General features: G+C 39.1%; 1 protein-coding gene across 3 annotated transcripts in view; it reads right to left on the reverse strand.

Annotated features, from left to right (window-relative positions):
• The window catches only part of LOC122815908 (hyaluronidase PH-20-like), a 307,193-nt gene that overhangs the window by 27,509 nt on the left and 261,747 nt on the right, over positions 1-17,937 (reverse strand). For 2 of the 3 annotated variants that reach the window (XM_044088759.1, XM_044088758.1), the window contains exon 3: positions 15,133-15,222. In XM_044088759.1, the coding sequence (XP_043944694.1) occupies positions 15,133-15,222 (90 nt within the window). The remainder of the gene's footprint in view (positions 1-15,132; positions 15,223-17,937) is intronic. The other variant, XM_044088760.1, reaches the window with a different exon arrangement.

Consider the following 17,937-nt stretch of genomic DNA (forward strand, 5'->3'; position numbering starts at 1 on the left):
GTCACCACAGATGCTTCATACTTTGCTTTGAGAGCAGTTTCTGGGGAGCACCCAGGATAGATGCAGGCACATAAATATCAAGAAGAGGCATGCCCTGATGAAGGCACTCCACTCTCTGAACCATCTTTGGTCCCCATGACCTTTTTCAGTGGTTATAGACAATACCACATTGATGATATACATCAACGAGCAAGGGGGAACCAGACCGTACACCCTTTATAGTCTAGCTAAGTTAGCTTGGGATATAGATGCACAGTACAGTCTCACTCCACAAAAATCCTACATCCTGTCAATACAAAACTGTGTGTCAGACAAGCTGAGCAAGACCAGGGCAGATCCTCAAGAATGGAAACTAGATCAGATGTTCTTCTAAGATTTGAACCATCTGTGGTTCATTCATCAAGCAGACCTCTTTGCCTCCTCTCTGAACAATCAATTGGCAAAATTCAGTTCCAGAACTTCTACTTTTTACATATATTCAGGGTACTACTGAAGATTCAGAAAGAATCCCCCAAGATCATTGTGGTGACTACCTTTTGGCCCAGGCAAGCATGGTTCTCCCTTCTTTTGGAAATGGACAAAGGCAATTACCACAAGCTTTCTCACAGACTGGATCTACTCACACATGACCAAGGGTGTTTGATGCACCCCAACATCAGTCATCTAAAATTGATTATCTAAAGGCTAGTGTCTTAATTCCCTGTAGGCACCTGTTTTCTGGGGACATGCAGCAGGTACTAATGGAGGGAAGAAGGCCTGCTACTGGAAAATCATATATTAGGAAATGGAAAAGGTTTTCTAGTTAGTGACAACAACATAACCAGCACCCATTCAGCGCTAGTTGTTCTCTGGTTTTACAATATTTGTGTGAGTTACTATGTTATGGCCTCTCTTATTTGTCTATCAAGGTTCATTTATTGGCCCTTTCTGCACATTTGCCCATGGATCCTCCTCTTTCAACACAGTCTCATATCAAAATGTTTTTGAAAGGGGTTTTGCATAAGAGGCCTCCTAGAAAACCAGTGCCCTCATTGGGATCTTAATTTTGTGTTAGAGATGCTAACATTTGCTCTGTCTGAACTAACTAATCTGGCTGACTTGAGGTTCTTAACATGGAAAACAGTTTTCCTGATTGCTGTATCCCCTGCAAGAGGGGTATCTGAGTTACAGGATCTTATGGTGAGTCAAATCTATTTCATTTTCCACAAGGACAGGATTTCTTTGAGAACTAATTTTTAATTTATGCCTACATTGGTATCTGAGTTTACTCGAAGCCATACTATCCCACCTTCCCATTTTCTTTCCGGAACCTAAAAATGAGGAAGAAAGGATACTCCATACCTTGGATGTCCACAGACAACTCAGGTACTATCTTTCAGTTTTTTTCGGTTGATTGTTCATTTCTTGTGAAAGTAAGAAGAAAGAACAACCTGTGTCAAAACAAACTATTTCCAAATGGTTGTCTAAGATTATTAGTTTTTGTTATACTCACCATAACAAATCTATTCCAGGCAGGGTCAGGGCCCTCTCTACCAGGGCCTTGGCATCATCAGTGGCTGTTCGGAAAAGTTTGTACACTAGGCATATTCTAAAAGCTGCTACTTGGTCCTCTGTACATACTTTTATGAAGCTTGATTCCTTCTCTAAGTCTAGATCAGGCTTTGCTAGGACCATTCTCCCAGGGCTCATGGACATTTCTCCTTTCACCTCCCAAATATAGTTAGCTATGGCAATCTGTCTGTATAGCTAAGGCTATTGCAGCAAATGATCAGTATGAAGAACATAGTACAGTTGTGTAAGCTGAACTTACCATAACAGTAGATGTTTTTATGATCAGTCCTACAGTAGCCACTCCCTCCCTCCATCCCCCTTGGTGTTTTGGTGTGCTTTTTATGCCAGGGTATGGGTATATATTTTTTGTTGTTCCTAGCATTCTCCTTTCAGGGCTCAGCCACCCTGTCTCTGCTGGCAGTTAAGCTATTAAGTGCTTTGCACCCAATCTTAACTTTTAGTCAGCTCAGTTCAAGCTGCCTGACAGTTTGGGCACATGGAACGTGCCCTGAAGTTTTTGAAGCTGTTCACCTCTTATCCCTGACATGATATAACCAATACAGCTACGGCTATTGCAGCTGTGGTCATTTGAACATCTACTGTTATGATAAGTTCAACTTACACGACTGTACTTTCTCTACACTCAAAAAAAGTCAGCATGGATTACAAGGTTTAAACTAGTGCCAACATTTTATCCAATAGCCTCATAGCTATTGTGTTTACATTTTAGTGGCCTTATTCTGAGATGTAACGGATCAGTGAAATACTGCCTAAAGGTACAGCCCTGCAATATATACTTACAGTCAGTGCCATTACCTAAGCGTCTCCTCTCAGGAGTAGTTATTGTCTCACAATTGGTAAAACAAGCATACCTTCTGTTTCTCCAACACCAAAGCTCAGGTGGAAATGAAGGCAGAAAGCTGAGAAGTCAAGGAGAGTTCCATTAGACACGTTGTTCTTACCAGTTTCCTTTCAGAATGCATCACATAAATTTAAATATATTTTACAAGGCTGATCCTTCCCATAATTCTACAGTCACTCCCACAATGCATGCAGTCTTATTGCTTAATGATTCCAGTATATAAATAATGTCTTCACTTTTGCTGTTGAATAAAGTAAGGGGGGTATGGTATGGTATGGTATGGTATGGTATGGTATGGTATGGCTAAACAAAATGCAGCTCATTGTAAGTTTTGCATCCCATTTCTTACTTAAGGGGGAGTGGCCCATTGCTTAACAAACTTGTTTGTACCACTTATTCAAAGAAACACAAGAAAGTCAAAGGAACAACCATTCACAAGTGGTGTGGTAGCAGTATTAGCCAGGTCAATATCAGTTGATTGAAGATTCACTTCAGCGAACCTGACTTCATCGACCCCAAACCACCGAACTTCACTTCTGCAAACATCCAGTCTTTGATGCATATTCAAAGAGATACACAAAATCTGTTTTCATAAAGTCCAGTGAGGTACATCTCAGGTCACTTACATAAACATAGACTATGATAGAATCATATTGGTACCTATGGTACAGTGATTTGAGTGTGTGTGAGATACTATGGATCCAGATAGGCAACTAGCTACTATCTTCTCCTTGTCCAGGCTGGTGAGAGGTCATACAATGGAATCCACTATGACAAGAATATTAAATAAAATGTTTGCTTGTCGTATGGGCTTTGCTCTTGGGGGACCATTGGGTACAGGCTCATGTGCAGTGTTTGGTGTTGCTTTTGGTGTGTGTTCTAGTGATTGCTGAGGAATGGTGTTGCCGTTTGATGCCTTAGGAGTTATTTGAGATTTGAAAATGTCTTTAAGTGCCTCAGCATAAGAAGGTCTAAGAGTGTGGGGAGCAGTATGTGTTTTCTTGACAACCTAATTTGTAAATGAAACTTTTGTCTTCAAGGAACTTGTGTATGTACATCTCTTGCATACCATGTTAATTTCTTTAAGGATTAAATGATTGTCTGAGAACATGTGACAAAGTCTACATTGTCCCAGGATACCCATATCTATTATGCTGGCCACAGAGACATTAGGAAAGTGTATATCCATGTTGTCTAGACTCGTATTAGAGTGGGCTATTAGGGTTTAGGGACTATGTTTTACAGCGGTCTCCTGGGTGGTGTCTAGGGTTAAGGCTAGATGTAAGATAGGGCTGTGTTCTTGTATTAGTGTTGTTCAGTGCACTAATTAGCTGTTATAAGCCTAACTCTGTGCAGTGCCTCACTGTGTTACAGGTTTAAGTCCTAAATACCAGCTTTATAGGTATATTTTACTGTCTAAGTGCTTGCTACTGTACAGGGCACTGCTAACCACTGCTGCATGGTCAGCAGCTCTGCGGAAACATGCCTAATTTACAGCAGATGACAGAAAAAAACTGAAAAATAACTTCTGTATCCTCTAGCCAATAAACAACCACACTTTGAGCTCCCTGGAGTGCTTCCAAACTCAGAGACATCAGACAAACACCTTTTGCCACAAGTTGGATGATCCTGGAATTTCTTAATGTAAAAGCACAATAGAAGTAACTCTCATAGGTTCATAAGTTCATACTAGGCTAACAATCATTACAATCCTTACAAATCTAGCCATGCAACTCAATCCGGTTTTGCCCCAGAGTTTCTTCAATGTCTATATGGTGGGGTATCTAGTGCTTCTTTCTAGTGGTCTTTGTCTTGCAGATGTGCAAGAAATCCATCAGAGCTGGAGTTGCGGATGCCCTATATGCTAGGCAAAGATTGCCTCTCAGTAGCCTGTGGGAGACTGAATACAGAGATAGGACAAATGCAATTCAACACCAAACAACTAAGTCTCTTGCTATTTCACCCTGCTGCAAGGTGATTTAGAAGCAAACAGAATCTAGAAACCAAAGAGACAGAGAAAGGATGATTTTTATATAAAAAAAAATAAATAAATGTTCTCAAAATGCAATCAGATAGTAGCAATCACTGAATACAAGTGCAAAAAAATCAAGAAAATATGCTTATCTTATAGCCTAGATGGTTCTGGATGCAGTCAAAATACTTGTAAAATATTGCTGAGCTCGGTGGAAGTCATTTTTTTCCTCTTTAGACACTCAATATCTTTTTCAGGTGGTGCGTTTTCTTCTTTCTCTTTTGTGGAAGAATGTACTTTGACCATACTAAATATGATTACAGTGGACCTAGATGTGGCACAGATCATTGCAGTTCATTTTTAAGCTCAGTTTTGCAGTTAGGCACATGAACACTGGCTATGTATATAACTAGAGTTTGTGGTGCACAGAATAAAGGTATTCATAGGTTCATAGGTTCATAGGTTGGTACTAGGCTATCGGCTCTAAGGCCTATGCAAGCCTAGACATAACAATTCCCTGGATATTTCTTCCCACAGTATTTACTTCTCTGGGCCCCTGTCTAGCAGGGCGACTGACATGATATTACACAGATGGGTATGGCTTTTGACAGACAGGACAGATTTAGCAGCGGAAAGTCCACTTAATGAAGTAACAGCTTCCTGTCACACATGAACATGTCTTCTGACAAAAAAAAAAAAATCATCCTGAAATCAATTGATTTATTAACAGTTTAAAAATATTTTCATTCAAACAGGAGTTTGGATTCCTGAAGAATACTACAGGGACAATTACTGGCCAGTAAGGAACAGCTACATGTTTCAGTTCATGGGTAGTTTGTAGACCTTTACTAACGTCCTGTTTTTTTCAGATAGCATTGACCAGTACCTATCTTTAACTCATGCTCTGAACCTTTCGCAAGCCAAATATTCTTTTGTAAAGAGAGACTAGATTAACAGAACAACAGCAAGTCTTTCCTTATTTTGCAACTGCAGATTGTTGACAACTAGATTAAAGCTGCTTTATGACTTTCTCAGTATTTGTTTAGCTTTTGGTTGCTTTAAATGTAAGGCTGAGGTCAGACCCCTTTAAGGAAACTTTGTGACAGCAGTGAGGTGTATCAGGCAGTACTTTATTTCTCTACAACTGCATTACATAATACCATTCATGGTACATTTAAATAAGACTCCGTTGCTGTAAGACACTGTGAAGTATGTTTGTTGTAGGAATGAGGCATATGAATACTTTTAAAAAGCAGACAGAAAATACATAAATCTGTACCTTCCATTACTTTTCATATCACATTTCATAGTTCCAACAATTCTTGTAATTTGGTAAATGAAATAAAATTTTGGTAACTGCTCATTAATTTCCCAAGTTGCCATCTTTCAGTAGAGCCAAAGCTGAAGAAGATTGCAGTTCTCATCACATCATTACTGAAATGGCAAGAAACACAGGAACAGCCTAAAAGATATAACAACCCCCCCCCCCATTCAAATGTCTTCACAGAAGCAATTAATCCATGTAGTTTACCACTTTTGTATTCTATAACAGCTTGTAGGACTTTTTCAAATCTGCTATCCCCTCGATGAAAGCAAAGCATTTAAAGAGCAGCTCACATCACCATATGACTTGTATCAACCAACGAAACTCTTCAATATTTAACTGGTTACAACAGTATGAAATTTTCATTAAAATTATTTTTTAGCTTCACAAAATGTTAGATTTAAACTTCAAAACTGGCAACAATAAACAATGTTCATTGATCCCTGGAAGTTTGAAAGCATTTAACCAGCTGTGGTGTTGCCTGCATCTAAAGTAAATCAATGACAGACTTAAAAATTGTCCTGGAAAATGTGATTGGAATGTAAAATCAGTGGTCTGTCTTGCACACATTATTTCCTGTGAAGCATTCTACACAGGAAAGAAAGAATGTAGTTTGATAAAACGAATTCATGAACATTGTTCAGATATCAAGAAGAAAAATTCTGCCAGTGCTTTATACAAGCATTCACTTACTAGTGATAATTTTAGAAATTTTGAGTTTTTTAGTGTTAACTGAAACTGTTATTTCTGTGATGATAGGAGGTACTGCCAACAAAGCTAGCTGGGATTCTTTAAATAATTATATGTCATCTATGAATATCAAACTGATTTATACAAGATGCTTGTGTTACAAATGTATTAGAACTGCATGTCCTGTGTTTATCGAACTGATTTGTACAAATTTTTGTGTTGAAAATGTATTTGTAAAGTGTTTGTGTTTAAAATGTATCAACAGTGTGCACTACTGGAGAGAACAGACATGCACATGCATTATTGTAACTGTTTAAATATATATGTTTTAACAGAGCAAAATGTAAGAGAGGAGGTTAACTTCAGTCTAGCAAACTTTAAAATATATCTGAAATTAAATCACTTAATGGGCTAGGCCAGTGATACCAAAACTTTTTCGATTCTCGGCTCCCTTGTTGAATCCAGGTTTTCCCAAGGTGCTCCCCCCGTCAAATTCTAACAAGTATACATTGAGAAATAATATATTTTTTTAATTAAAAAGGTTAGTTAGGTAAAAGTAAAAAACACATATTTAAAATCACAAAAATGTAATTGTAATTGAACAAATTAATAATACAGGTATTTAAGATCACAAAAACATACATTTCAATTCAACTGTCCAAGATTTCGAAAAAGTTTGGGAACCACTGACCTTAACAGAAAATTAATCCCAGGCTACACAGACATCAAAATGCCATGTGAGATGTAAGACTGCTTTGTATGACACTAGCACTTAAAAGTAAAATTCTCAACTAATTCAGACTCAACTGTTTAACTGGAAAAGCCCTATATATTTTACAAAGTAGTATATTTGTCCAAAAAAATGATGTTTTTTTCTTACTTGAATTATTCCACCAGTAAAGTCCCTGCACTGTAATAGACAAAGAACAAAAATAGCCCCAAACAGACAGTATTAGGGACACAACCATATGGTAATTACCTTAAAACCAAAAAATGTTGGGGGGGCAGCGTCCCTTCTTGATATTTACAGGGACCCACACATGCTCGTAACTGTTCAGAATTTCATGGAATGCTCAGATTTTTTCCTCATATTTTTGATCCTCATCAAATCGGTAGTTGTCTGACAAATAATCATTGAGGACTGGCGTGACTATAGAATGATAGCCATGTGAGTTTCAAACTTCCTATTCTGCAAAAATGATCGCTAATGCAAAATATGTCTTGCAACTAAGTTTATAAAAGCAAATTGCTTTATCCAGAATTGTTGCACTAAGAAATTGAGAGGTATGTATCCATAGAAGTATTGCCACTCTCTGGTATTCTTCTCAACTCTCCCAGCTTACATTTCAGAATTTTGTTCTGTCTCTCAATAGACAATACAGTGATTTTTCGATACGAAACAATGTGAGGGTTCAAGTTGTTAACAATACCAGAAATGCAGATCACCTGTATCAATACAACTCTTAGCACTTTGAGGTGCCTATTGAATATAATCATTTTAGACAGTCCCCTGATTTGACTCAATACCCACTCATTTTTTTCACCTGATTCTAGAGATAAGAGGCTGACAGCTATGCATGCTACACTTAGCTAGTTAAGTTTCAGAACTTAGACTGCAACCCTACAAATATTTTGGTGTTAAGACAAACTGTTTACTTTTAGATCAATAACCTAGCAGTGCTCCCTTCTTAGAAAATTGTACATCATTGCAGTATTTAGACAACGTTAAATAGTATCGGTTTTGTTCTCTAAAATAGAAAAAGACAAAAATCCAGAATGCATGCAGCTAGAAACGTGCTGCTTAGAAAGCATACAGGAAGCACCCAAAAGTAATAAGAACTACTTTTTCTTTGTATTCTGACAGAATCTAGAGCAGTTACAACAAAATGCGTTCTTTTGTTGTTTCTACAACACAGTTTTCACTCTTCTCACAAAAAGTACTTCACTCTGACAAGTGATAAGAAACAGCAACATTCTTCTTTTGCAGTCACGTTGTGGTTGGCTAGCATTCCACATCAAACCTATCAGACCTCTCAAACCCCTGTGTTGTGGAGGCGTAGCATGTTGCCAGCGCTTAGATGTAATTTTGCAGCCTTCCTTGTGTTCCAGCTGTTTGCTTATCGGTCTAAACTACGTATAGTTTGAAAACAGAATTTTTATGAGAATCTGTCTCATCGTTCTTTTGGTCTATACTACATATAATTTCTATGAGAATCTGTCTCATCGTTCTTTTGGTCTATACTACGTATAATTTTTATGAGAATCTGTCTCATTGTTCTTTTGGTCTATACTACGTATAATTTCTATGAGAATCTGTCTCATTTTTCTTTTGGTCTATACTACGTATAATTTTTATGAGAATCTGTCTCATCATTCTTTTGGTCTATACTACGTATAATTTCTATGAGAATCTGTCTCATCGTTCTTTTGGTCTATACTACGTATAATTTCTATGAGAATCTGTCTCATCGTTCTTTTGGTCTATACTACGTATAATTTCTATGAGAATCTGTCTCATCGTTCTTTTGGTCTATACTACGTATAATTTTTATGAGAATCTGTCTCATCGTTCTTTTGGTCTATACTACATATAATTTCTATGAGAATCTGTCTCATCGTTCTTTTGGTCTATACTACATATAATTTTTATGAGAATCTGTCTCATCGTTCTTTTTCTTTTTTCTTGTAGGCAGATTTTGATGAGTTGAAGTAATTTCAGGAAAGCACCTTGACTGAATAAAGACATAAGCATGGGCTGTTGTTACATATATGATTCATCCTTGTTTTTTCACTATAATGTACTGCAATGCTATATAACCTTTAGAGCGGCCGCATAATAAACAGCGAACTAATAAGCTTAGTAACTAAGCTTATTAGTTTGCGGTTTATTTTGTGGCTAAGCTTATTAGTTCATGGCATCCCTGTGAGGAAGCCATAGCTCCCCAGGAGCAAACGGCACACACTTTGGGAACCCCTGGGCTAGGCCATAAAAATGCTATCTCACAGGTTTCAATGCAGCTAGAGACACAAAGTCTATACTAGGAGGTTTTCTGTATTGTCTTTGGGGTGAACTAATTACTGTTCTAAAAGCTACACCTAATAGGTAAACATTCTTACAACTGAGCAACACTGTAAAATAACAAATCAGGATAGAGAAACACAAATACTATAGTGAAATTCAAACTAAGCCTAATACCAACCCACAAAAGTTTTGGGCCGCTATAAACAGTATTCTCCAACCAGGTAAATCACCACCTCCTCATCCAAATATAGACACCACCTCTACAAACATAGCCACCCAATTCAATGAGTTCTTTACCAACTCTATATTAAAGCTGTCAATAGACCCAGACTCCTCAACCCCCACTATACTATACAACCCATCAAATAACACTAACTCCTTCACCCTAACCGGTACCAACTTACACCATCTATAGACACCTAACCAGACTTAAACCCACCACCTTAGCAGTCGACAAACTACCTGCCAAATTCCAACATATAGCCGCCAAAGCCATTTCTTACCAAGTCTCTATAATCATTAACAGATCAAGCTCAAAACAAAAGGTGCTACTCCTCTGGAAAATCTCCTACATTATACCAATACACAAAGGGGGCAACTCCACTGACCTAACAAACTACCGCCCTATAGTGATGCTTTCTCCACTGGCTAAACTCAACACGGATTCTGCCCCAACCATAGCACTACCACTGCACTCATCCATTTTAGTAACCTAGTAAATATGCAATGCAACAACGGCCAACTTGTGTCTGCAGTTTTCTGTGACTTATCAAAGGCATTTGACACAGTCTCCCATACAAAACTAATAACATCACTCTTAGAATTAAAACTAACTACCCTCACTCTGTTATGGTTTCTAGACTATCTCTAACAACACCAACAAGCTATTCAGTAGAAAAACTCCCTTTCCCCCTACTTCTTGTAAAACTAGGAGTACCCCAAGGTTCAGTCCTAGGACTCCTAGTTTTCACTATATTTACAAATAATCTTCACAAGGTTCAATACACTGATGACTACACCTTAATCTGCTCTGCCCCCACCCTCCAACAACTTCAAATCAAGACCCAAGAAGGCTTTACATCCATTGAAACCTGGCTAACAAACTCCCAGATAATACTAAATCCTAAAAAGACCCAACCTATGCTCTTTCATCCTTCTAAAGCAGCAGCACCTACTACCCCATTCTCTATTTCTGCATCCGATAATACCCCTATCTCCCCATCACACAAGCCAAATTACTAGGGGTCATTATTGACAATAATATGAAATTTGACAAACACATAGCTCATACAATAACCAAAATCAACAAAAAAACTAGGTACTCTTTACAGATGTAAAAACTTCCTAACCAGCAACAGTAAAGTTACCCTAGCTTATACCCATCTTCTCTCTACCTTACTGTATGCTTCTCCTGTCCTAATTAATCTAAACAAGAGCAATTTAAACAAGTTATCAGTATGCTACAACAAAATAGCAAAATTCGCCACAAACTCTTCCTACCGTATCCACCGTCAGGACCTAAAACAACTTTCCTGGCTGGAACATCCTAACACTTTAGCTCTAAACCAGCTTCTTCTAGCTCACCAAATACTGCACCAATCTGACAAAACTCCAGCCTTACAAGACCTGATCGCCCACTACTCCAATAACCATGAACTTAGATCTACTAACAAGACGCTAATATCAATCTCCAAAAGCCATTACAGCTCTGGTCACTCCCTGTATTCTAGCAACATTGCCAAGACTTGGAACTCCCTACCACTACAAAACAGGGTACAACCTAACAAAACCATCTTCAAAAAAACAGCTCATTTCCCACCTAAATAACTCCTGGATATGTAACTGCCTCGCACCTGGCTGACATATTCTAACTCCTTTCCCCTACCCACTATCCAACCTCTTTAAAACTCCCACAGATGCACTATATATTATCACACGTTACTTGTAACTGCCTCGCACCTGGCTGACATATTCTAACTCCTTTCCCCTACCCACTATCCAACCTCTTTAAAACTCCCACAGATGCACTATATATTACCAGACGTTATTTGTAACTGCCTCACACCTGGCTGACATATTCTTCTAACTCCTTTCCCCTACCCACTATCCAACCTCTTTAAAACTCCCACAGATGCACTATATATTACCGCACGTTACTTGTAACTGCCTCGCACCTGGCTGACATATTCTAACTCCTTTCCCCTACCCACTATCCACCCTCTTTAAAACTCCCACAGATGCACTATATATTATCACATGTTACTTGTAACTGCCTAGCACCTGGCTGACATATTCTAACTCCTTTCCCCTACCTACTATCCAACCTCTTTAAAACTCCACAGATGCACTATATATTATCACACATTACATGTAACTGCCTAGTACCTGGCTGACATATTCTAACTCCTTTCCCCTACCCACTATCCAACCTCTTTAAAACTCCACAGATGCACTATATATTATCACACGTTACCTGTAACTGCCTAGCACCTGGCTGACATATTCTAACTCCTTTCCCCTACCCACTATCTAACCTCCTCTTTAATACTCCCACAGATGCACTGTATTTTATCACACGTTACTTGTAACTGCCTAGCACCTGACTGACATATTCTAACTCCTTTCCCCTACCCACTATCCAGCCTTTTTAAAACTACTACAGATGCACTATATATTACCACACGTTACTTGTAACTGCCTCGCACCTGGCTGACATGTTCTAACTCTTTTCCCCTACCCACTATCCAACCTCTTTAAAACTCCCACAGATGCACTATATATTATCACATGTTACTTGTAACTGCCTAGCACCTGGCTGACATATTCTAACTCCTTTCCCCTACCCACTATCCAACCTCCCTTTAAAACTCCCACAGATGCACTATATATTATCACACGTTACTTGTAACTGCCTCACACCCGGCTGACATATTCTAACTCCTTTCCTCTACCTACTATCCACCCTCCTATTTAAAACTCCCACAGATGCACTATATATTATCACACGTTACTTGTAACTGCCTAGCACCTGACAGACATATTCTAACTCCTTTCCCCTATCCACTATCCATCCTCTTTAAAACTCCTACAGATGCACTATATATTATCACACATTACTTACTAACTCACTGCCGCCTACTCCCCACTGTCCCATCTACATACACTAACTCTCCCCTAGACTAAGTTGAAAAGCTTTCTCTTAAAATGTCGATGCACCTCATATGAACTTGTCTATATTCTCTTCCTTTTTTAGTTTTCCTTTCTTGTCGTATCTTCAGTACATCTTCAAGATTATCTCTACTAAACATACTGTATGAGCAACCATCATACTTTACTACCTGCTATACTTTTAATTGTATGTCTAAACCACTATGCTTATGTAAATATCTTATGCAATCACATGTTATTATCTGCTATATTTTTATAACTGAATGTGTAAACCACAATGCTCGTGTAAATATCTTATGTTAGCAATTATTCTGGAGCTTTTCTCCCCGGGCCTCCTCTAAAAATGGACAGCTCTGTCCAGTCTCACTGCTCTGGTAAACAAATGTAAAATAAATAAATACAATAAAATAAATACTCTGGAAGCACGGAGGTTTGAAATTGTTTTATGACTTCCAGTAGCTGCCACAGATCTGAGCAAAAGCCCTAGTGCATGTATTTTTACAGGTAGGTGCTAACTTGTGCCAGCTTCCAGCAATGGGGGTTTGATGGGAACTAGAAGTCAGATGGCCAGAAGTGATGTCTATCCCAGAAGTAATAGTTTAGATATAATTTTGAGAAGTCTCTTCGTGAGACAGAGTATTCTGTTGGGGGCCTGACTAGAGAGACTGCTCACATATTTCATCTTGCCTTGCCCAAGTAAGTTATTAGAGAATAGTATAATTCTCTTAGATTCAGTCAGGAATATAGTGAAGCTTAGTTTGGATATTGTTTTTCATTATTTGTCTGAGTCTGTCCTTCAATGTTATTTTAAATATTTCTTGTGATTTTGAACTCTGATGTTGATGTGAATATATATTTAGTATTGTCTTGTTCTTTTATTATTTATTATTAAATATATTTAAACCTTTCATTGTGGCTGATCTTTGTAGAGATATTTAAGTTTTGAGAGTATGTCCATATTTATTTGGTGACAGTGTGGGCCACTCCTAATAACTGTGCTTTTTCTCAAACTATCGTTTGTTGTTAGTATTAATATTACACAGTTGTTGTTGTTGTATCTTTTGGCTTTTCCCGGTTAGGGGTCGCCACAGCTGAACTCCAGCCTGCTAATGATTGGCAGTAGATTTTTACATGCCAAGTTGCCATCCCTGATGCACAACCTTCAACGAAGGTACACCCATTCACGCATGTCTCCAGACAGAAGACGCTCTAGCTGAGAATCGAATGGGACAACGTCTTACTGTGAGGCAACAGCGCTAGTGCAGCACAACCACCGCAATTCAAATGAATATAAAACAGTAAAATTAGATAACCTGTGTTAAGAGCCTTAAAGTAGCTGGCAAGGGGTTCTGGTGGCAGTGATAACTACCTTATAGTCTGGGCAAAAGGGGGCATAGCTAGTAAACCTTTGCCAACCTTTCCCAGCTGTGTGTGTGTGTGTGTGTGTGTGTGTGTGTGTGTGTGTGTGTGTGTGTGTGTGTGTGTGTGTGTGTGCACAAATCAAATCTCAAAGAGTGTGTGTGTGTTTGTGTGTGTGTGTATGTCAGCTACTTGGGCAGGGATATGAAGCACTGGTTGGACAGAGAGAGTGTTGGAGGACTTGGCTTAGCTTGGAACCCTGTCTAAGGACTCAACTCTACAGCTGTGCCAGTGGGGGGTCTTATTTGGGATCGAGAGAGAGAGCGAGAAAGAGAGAGAGAGAGAGAGAGGAATCGGCCCCAGGACTAACTGTGTTCCCTTTGTGCTCTTAACAGAAATTGTGCTTGATTGTGCTTGATGCAGAGAGCTGCATCTGGCGATACTATGTGTGTGCCTGTTATTTTACCAGTGATCATTCCCCACAGGTGCCAGTGGTTAGGATTGAAGCTCCTTGATTACTGGCCCAGAGGTGGAGGGCTGTCACAGTTTATAGGGGGGTTCCTGGAAAGACAAATTAACACATGAGAAATTGGCAGATTTCTAGGGATCAATAAACATTGTTTGTTGCTGCCACTTCAGAAAGTTAAATCTAACATTTTTATTAGGCTAAAAATAATAACAAGAATGTTATACTATTTTAATTAATTATGTATTTAAGAGTTTTATTGGTTGATACAAGTCATGTGGTGAGGTGAGTCACTCTTTAAATACTTTAAATTTCATCATGGTATAGCTTGAAAAAGTCATACTTTGTTTGCAGAGTATGAAAGTGATAAACTACACAGATTATTAAAGTGATTCTATGAAGAAATTTGAAGGATTTTTGCTACCATAATCTTTACTGCTCTTTTTCAGTCACTGAAAATATTGAACAATTTCAGTCTGGTTTACCAGTTTCTTCCAAGGGGATGGCATGTAATACTAGAGGTGACTGACTGTTATGAATGTACACTGCATGTGCATGGCCACTAATAGAGCTTTTCCTCTGACCATGATGATGTCATTACTTATGTGTATCATTGCAAAGAAAACCCACTTTGAAATATGATTTATTGTAGGTATAGTGTACAAACAAATGTTTGCAATTATTTGTATTTTACAATAAAATGTAATATTGAAATTACCTGTGTCTGGGTAATAGCAGTTCCTTCCCAGACAATTATTCCAGCCGCTCCTAACGCAGCACTTTCACCAATGGTATTTACAAGGTCCTGCTAAAACACAAAACAAGCTGTTTATCGATTTAGAAAAACATTGTTCCAAACATTAATGTTTATCAAATGCAGCATTATTCATTATATAACATTTTTTTAATGGTTTTTAATTACTGAGCAACAAAGAAATTGACATTCATATTAATTTCTTCTAAAAAGTCAATCACTAAAGACTATCACAATTCCTTCTTCTAGATACAATTTTGGAATTCTTTGTCAGTTACAGTATTTTACCACCTTAGACTTCTATGTTTGGAAATGTATTATTCAGTGCGGACTTCTTTCTTTCTTCTTCTTTCGGCTTTTCCCGGTTAGGGGTCACCACAGCGGATCATCTGTCTACTCATGATTGGCAGTGGAGTTTTTACGGTGTTGAGTTGCCAGTCCAGCACCCAACCTTCGATGGAAGGCACACACATGCACGCACTCACACCTAGGGCCAATTTAGAGTGTCCAATCCACCGACAGCATGTCTTTGGGATGTGGGAGGAAACCGGAGCACCCCGAGGAAACCCACGCAAATTATTCAGTGCAGACTAATACAACTAAATGCTACCTATAAGCATTGTTTCATTTTGTGTCATGTTTCCATTTGACTTAATGTAATAGCAAGCATTTGATTTATTTTCCTGACAAGCCATTTCCCAGCAGCTAAAAACTTTTTAGTTACATATGTGACACACAGACGCTAAAGATAAAATTGGTAGGACCAGGGCATGCCATTATTCTTTCATCTGTTAACCAAGTGACATGATTAGCTCACCAAAGTGATCTCTTTTAAAGCTCACATAAAAACTTACTTATTTTGTAAATGAGTTGATTTGGCAGTTGTATATATGGAGTGAAGGTTTCTAAATACATGCCCAGGCATTCATGAAAGGGCCTAAGGCCCTGCTCCCACTGTTCGGTATGTTGTGATTCAGAGACTTCTTAGCCGTGATTAGAAAAAAACTCATTATCATCTAATTCGAAGTCTGCGAATCATAGCCACTGCCGTGATGTGCCGTTGTGTAACCGTAGGTATCATCCCACCAAGTCACTGACTGACACACACAAACAAACACATACCGCAGTCTCTGTACCTGTCCTTGAGTTGTCTCTCTGATCTCTGTATTAGTGTAATTGCTCTCAGGGCACGAGACTTTGCAGTACTCCCTGCTGGCTACTGCTTCCCCCACCCACAATCCCTGCACTGTTGTTGGTGCTCTGATGGTGCAGGTATAGTATCTGTAGTAGCTAATGCTTCTCCCACCCCCGATCCATGTACTGCTGTTGGTGCTGTGATGGTGTGGGTGTAGTATCTGTGGTGACTAGTGCTTCTCCCACCCCCGATCCCTGAACTGCTGTTGGTGCTGTGATGGTGCTGGGGCAATATCTGTGGTGGCTAGTGCTTCTGCCAACCCAATCCCTGAACTGCTGTTGGTGCTGTGATGGTGCCAGTGTACTATCTGTGGTGGCTAGTGCTACCCCCACCCCCGATCCCTGTATCTGTGGTGGCTACTGCTTTCCCCACCCCCGACCCTTGTACTGCTGTTTGTGCTGTGATGGTGCCGAGGCAGTATCTGTGGTGACTAGTGCTTCCTCTTGATCCCCATATTATGATAAATGCTGGCATATGAACATGGTCTTTTGACTGTGCTCACTATAGTGATGTGGTGAGGCTGGGCATGTGGAGCTACACATTTCAGTGATTTCCTGAATCAGTCAGCATATAGATGCCTTCTGGAGGTCATTCTGAGGGAGAGAGTGCATGGATTATTAGCATATGTCTCTCCCCCTGGAAACTGCATCATCAGCATATTGCATGGCTGTGTGACCAGCCCTACATGGTGCTGTGCATCTTTGTACTGGAGCACCATGTAGCACTGTGTTAGAAATGTCTCTGAATTTAAAAGGTGGCCATGATATGTACATGAATGTATACATGTTGAGGTATCTTTATGAACTCCCCAAGTGCTATATTTGTAGTCAAAATAATTACATTGTAAATTGAGAAAACAAGGAAGACTAAAATTACAAGTGCAAAATCCAGCTATGGTGGCTATATCTGGGTCAGATGTTTGTAAAAATCCCTTTCTAGAAGTTAAAAGCATTTCTGGTTTGGCTTGCTTTTAAATCTCTGGGGATATGAAGGTTGCGATTTACTGCATATACAAGGAATATGAAGACAACTTTCTTGTACAGTTGACATTTGGAGAAATGGCCCACACCGTACCAAGGTGCAGAAAAAAGCAAAGACATGGCTAACTCCCTTTTCTGTGATAATTGCACATCATAGGGACAGACATGATATGTTAGTGTATCTGAAAAAGACAGCATATGTCTACTGTGTATCTAAATGACTACACAACAGGAATACCAGTATAAATGGAATTCAAAGATAGCTGAACTAAATACCAAGGCTGTGTACAGAAATGATGTTACATTACGGTATTACATTATGCTTATGGTCCTGCAGCAGCTGGAGAAAAGTCCCACTGTTCCTATGAAACCAAAGTTTTTGCTACTACCAGTGTTACGTCATGGTGCTAAGATTATAGATACATGTAGAATACCAAATGTTTTGGCACTGAGGTGGGAGTGTGTGTGTGTGTGTGTGTGTGTGTGTGTGTGTGTGTGTGTGTGTGTGTGTGTGTGTGTGTGTGTGTGTGTGTGTGCGTGTGTGTGGGTGTGTGTGTTTGTGGTGGGTGGGTAGAGTAGGTTTAGAGTAATGGC

This window comes from Protopterus annectens, chromosome 11.part0, assembly GCF_019279795.1.
Source record: "Protopterus annectens isolate FY-2018-M chromosome 11.part0, PAN1.0, whole genome shotgun sequence".
In the NCBI taxonomy this organism is placed as follows: domain Eukaryota; kingdom Metazoa; phylum Chordata; order Ceratodontiformes; family Protopteridae; genus Protopterus; species Protopterus annectens.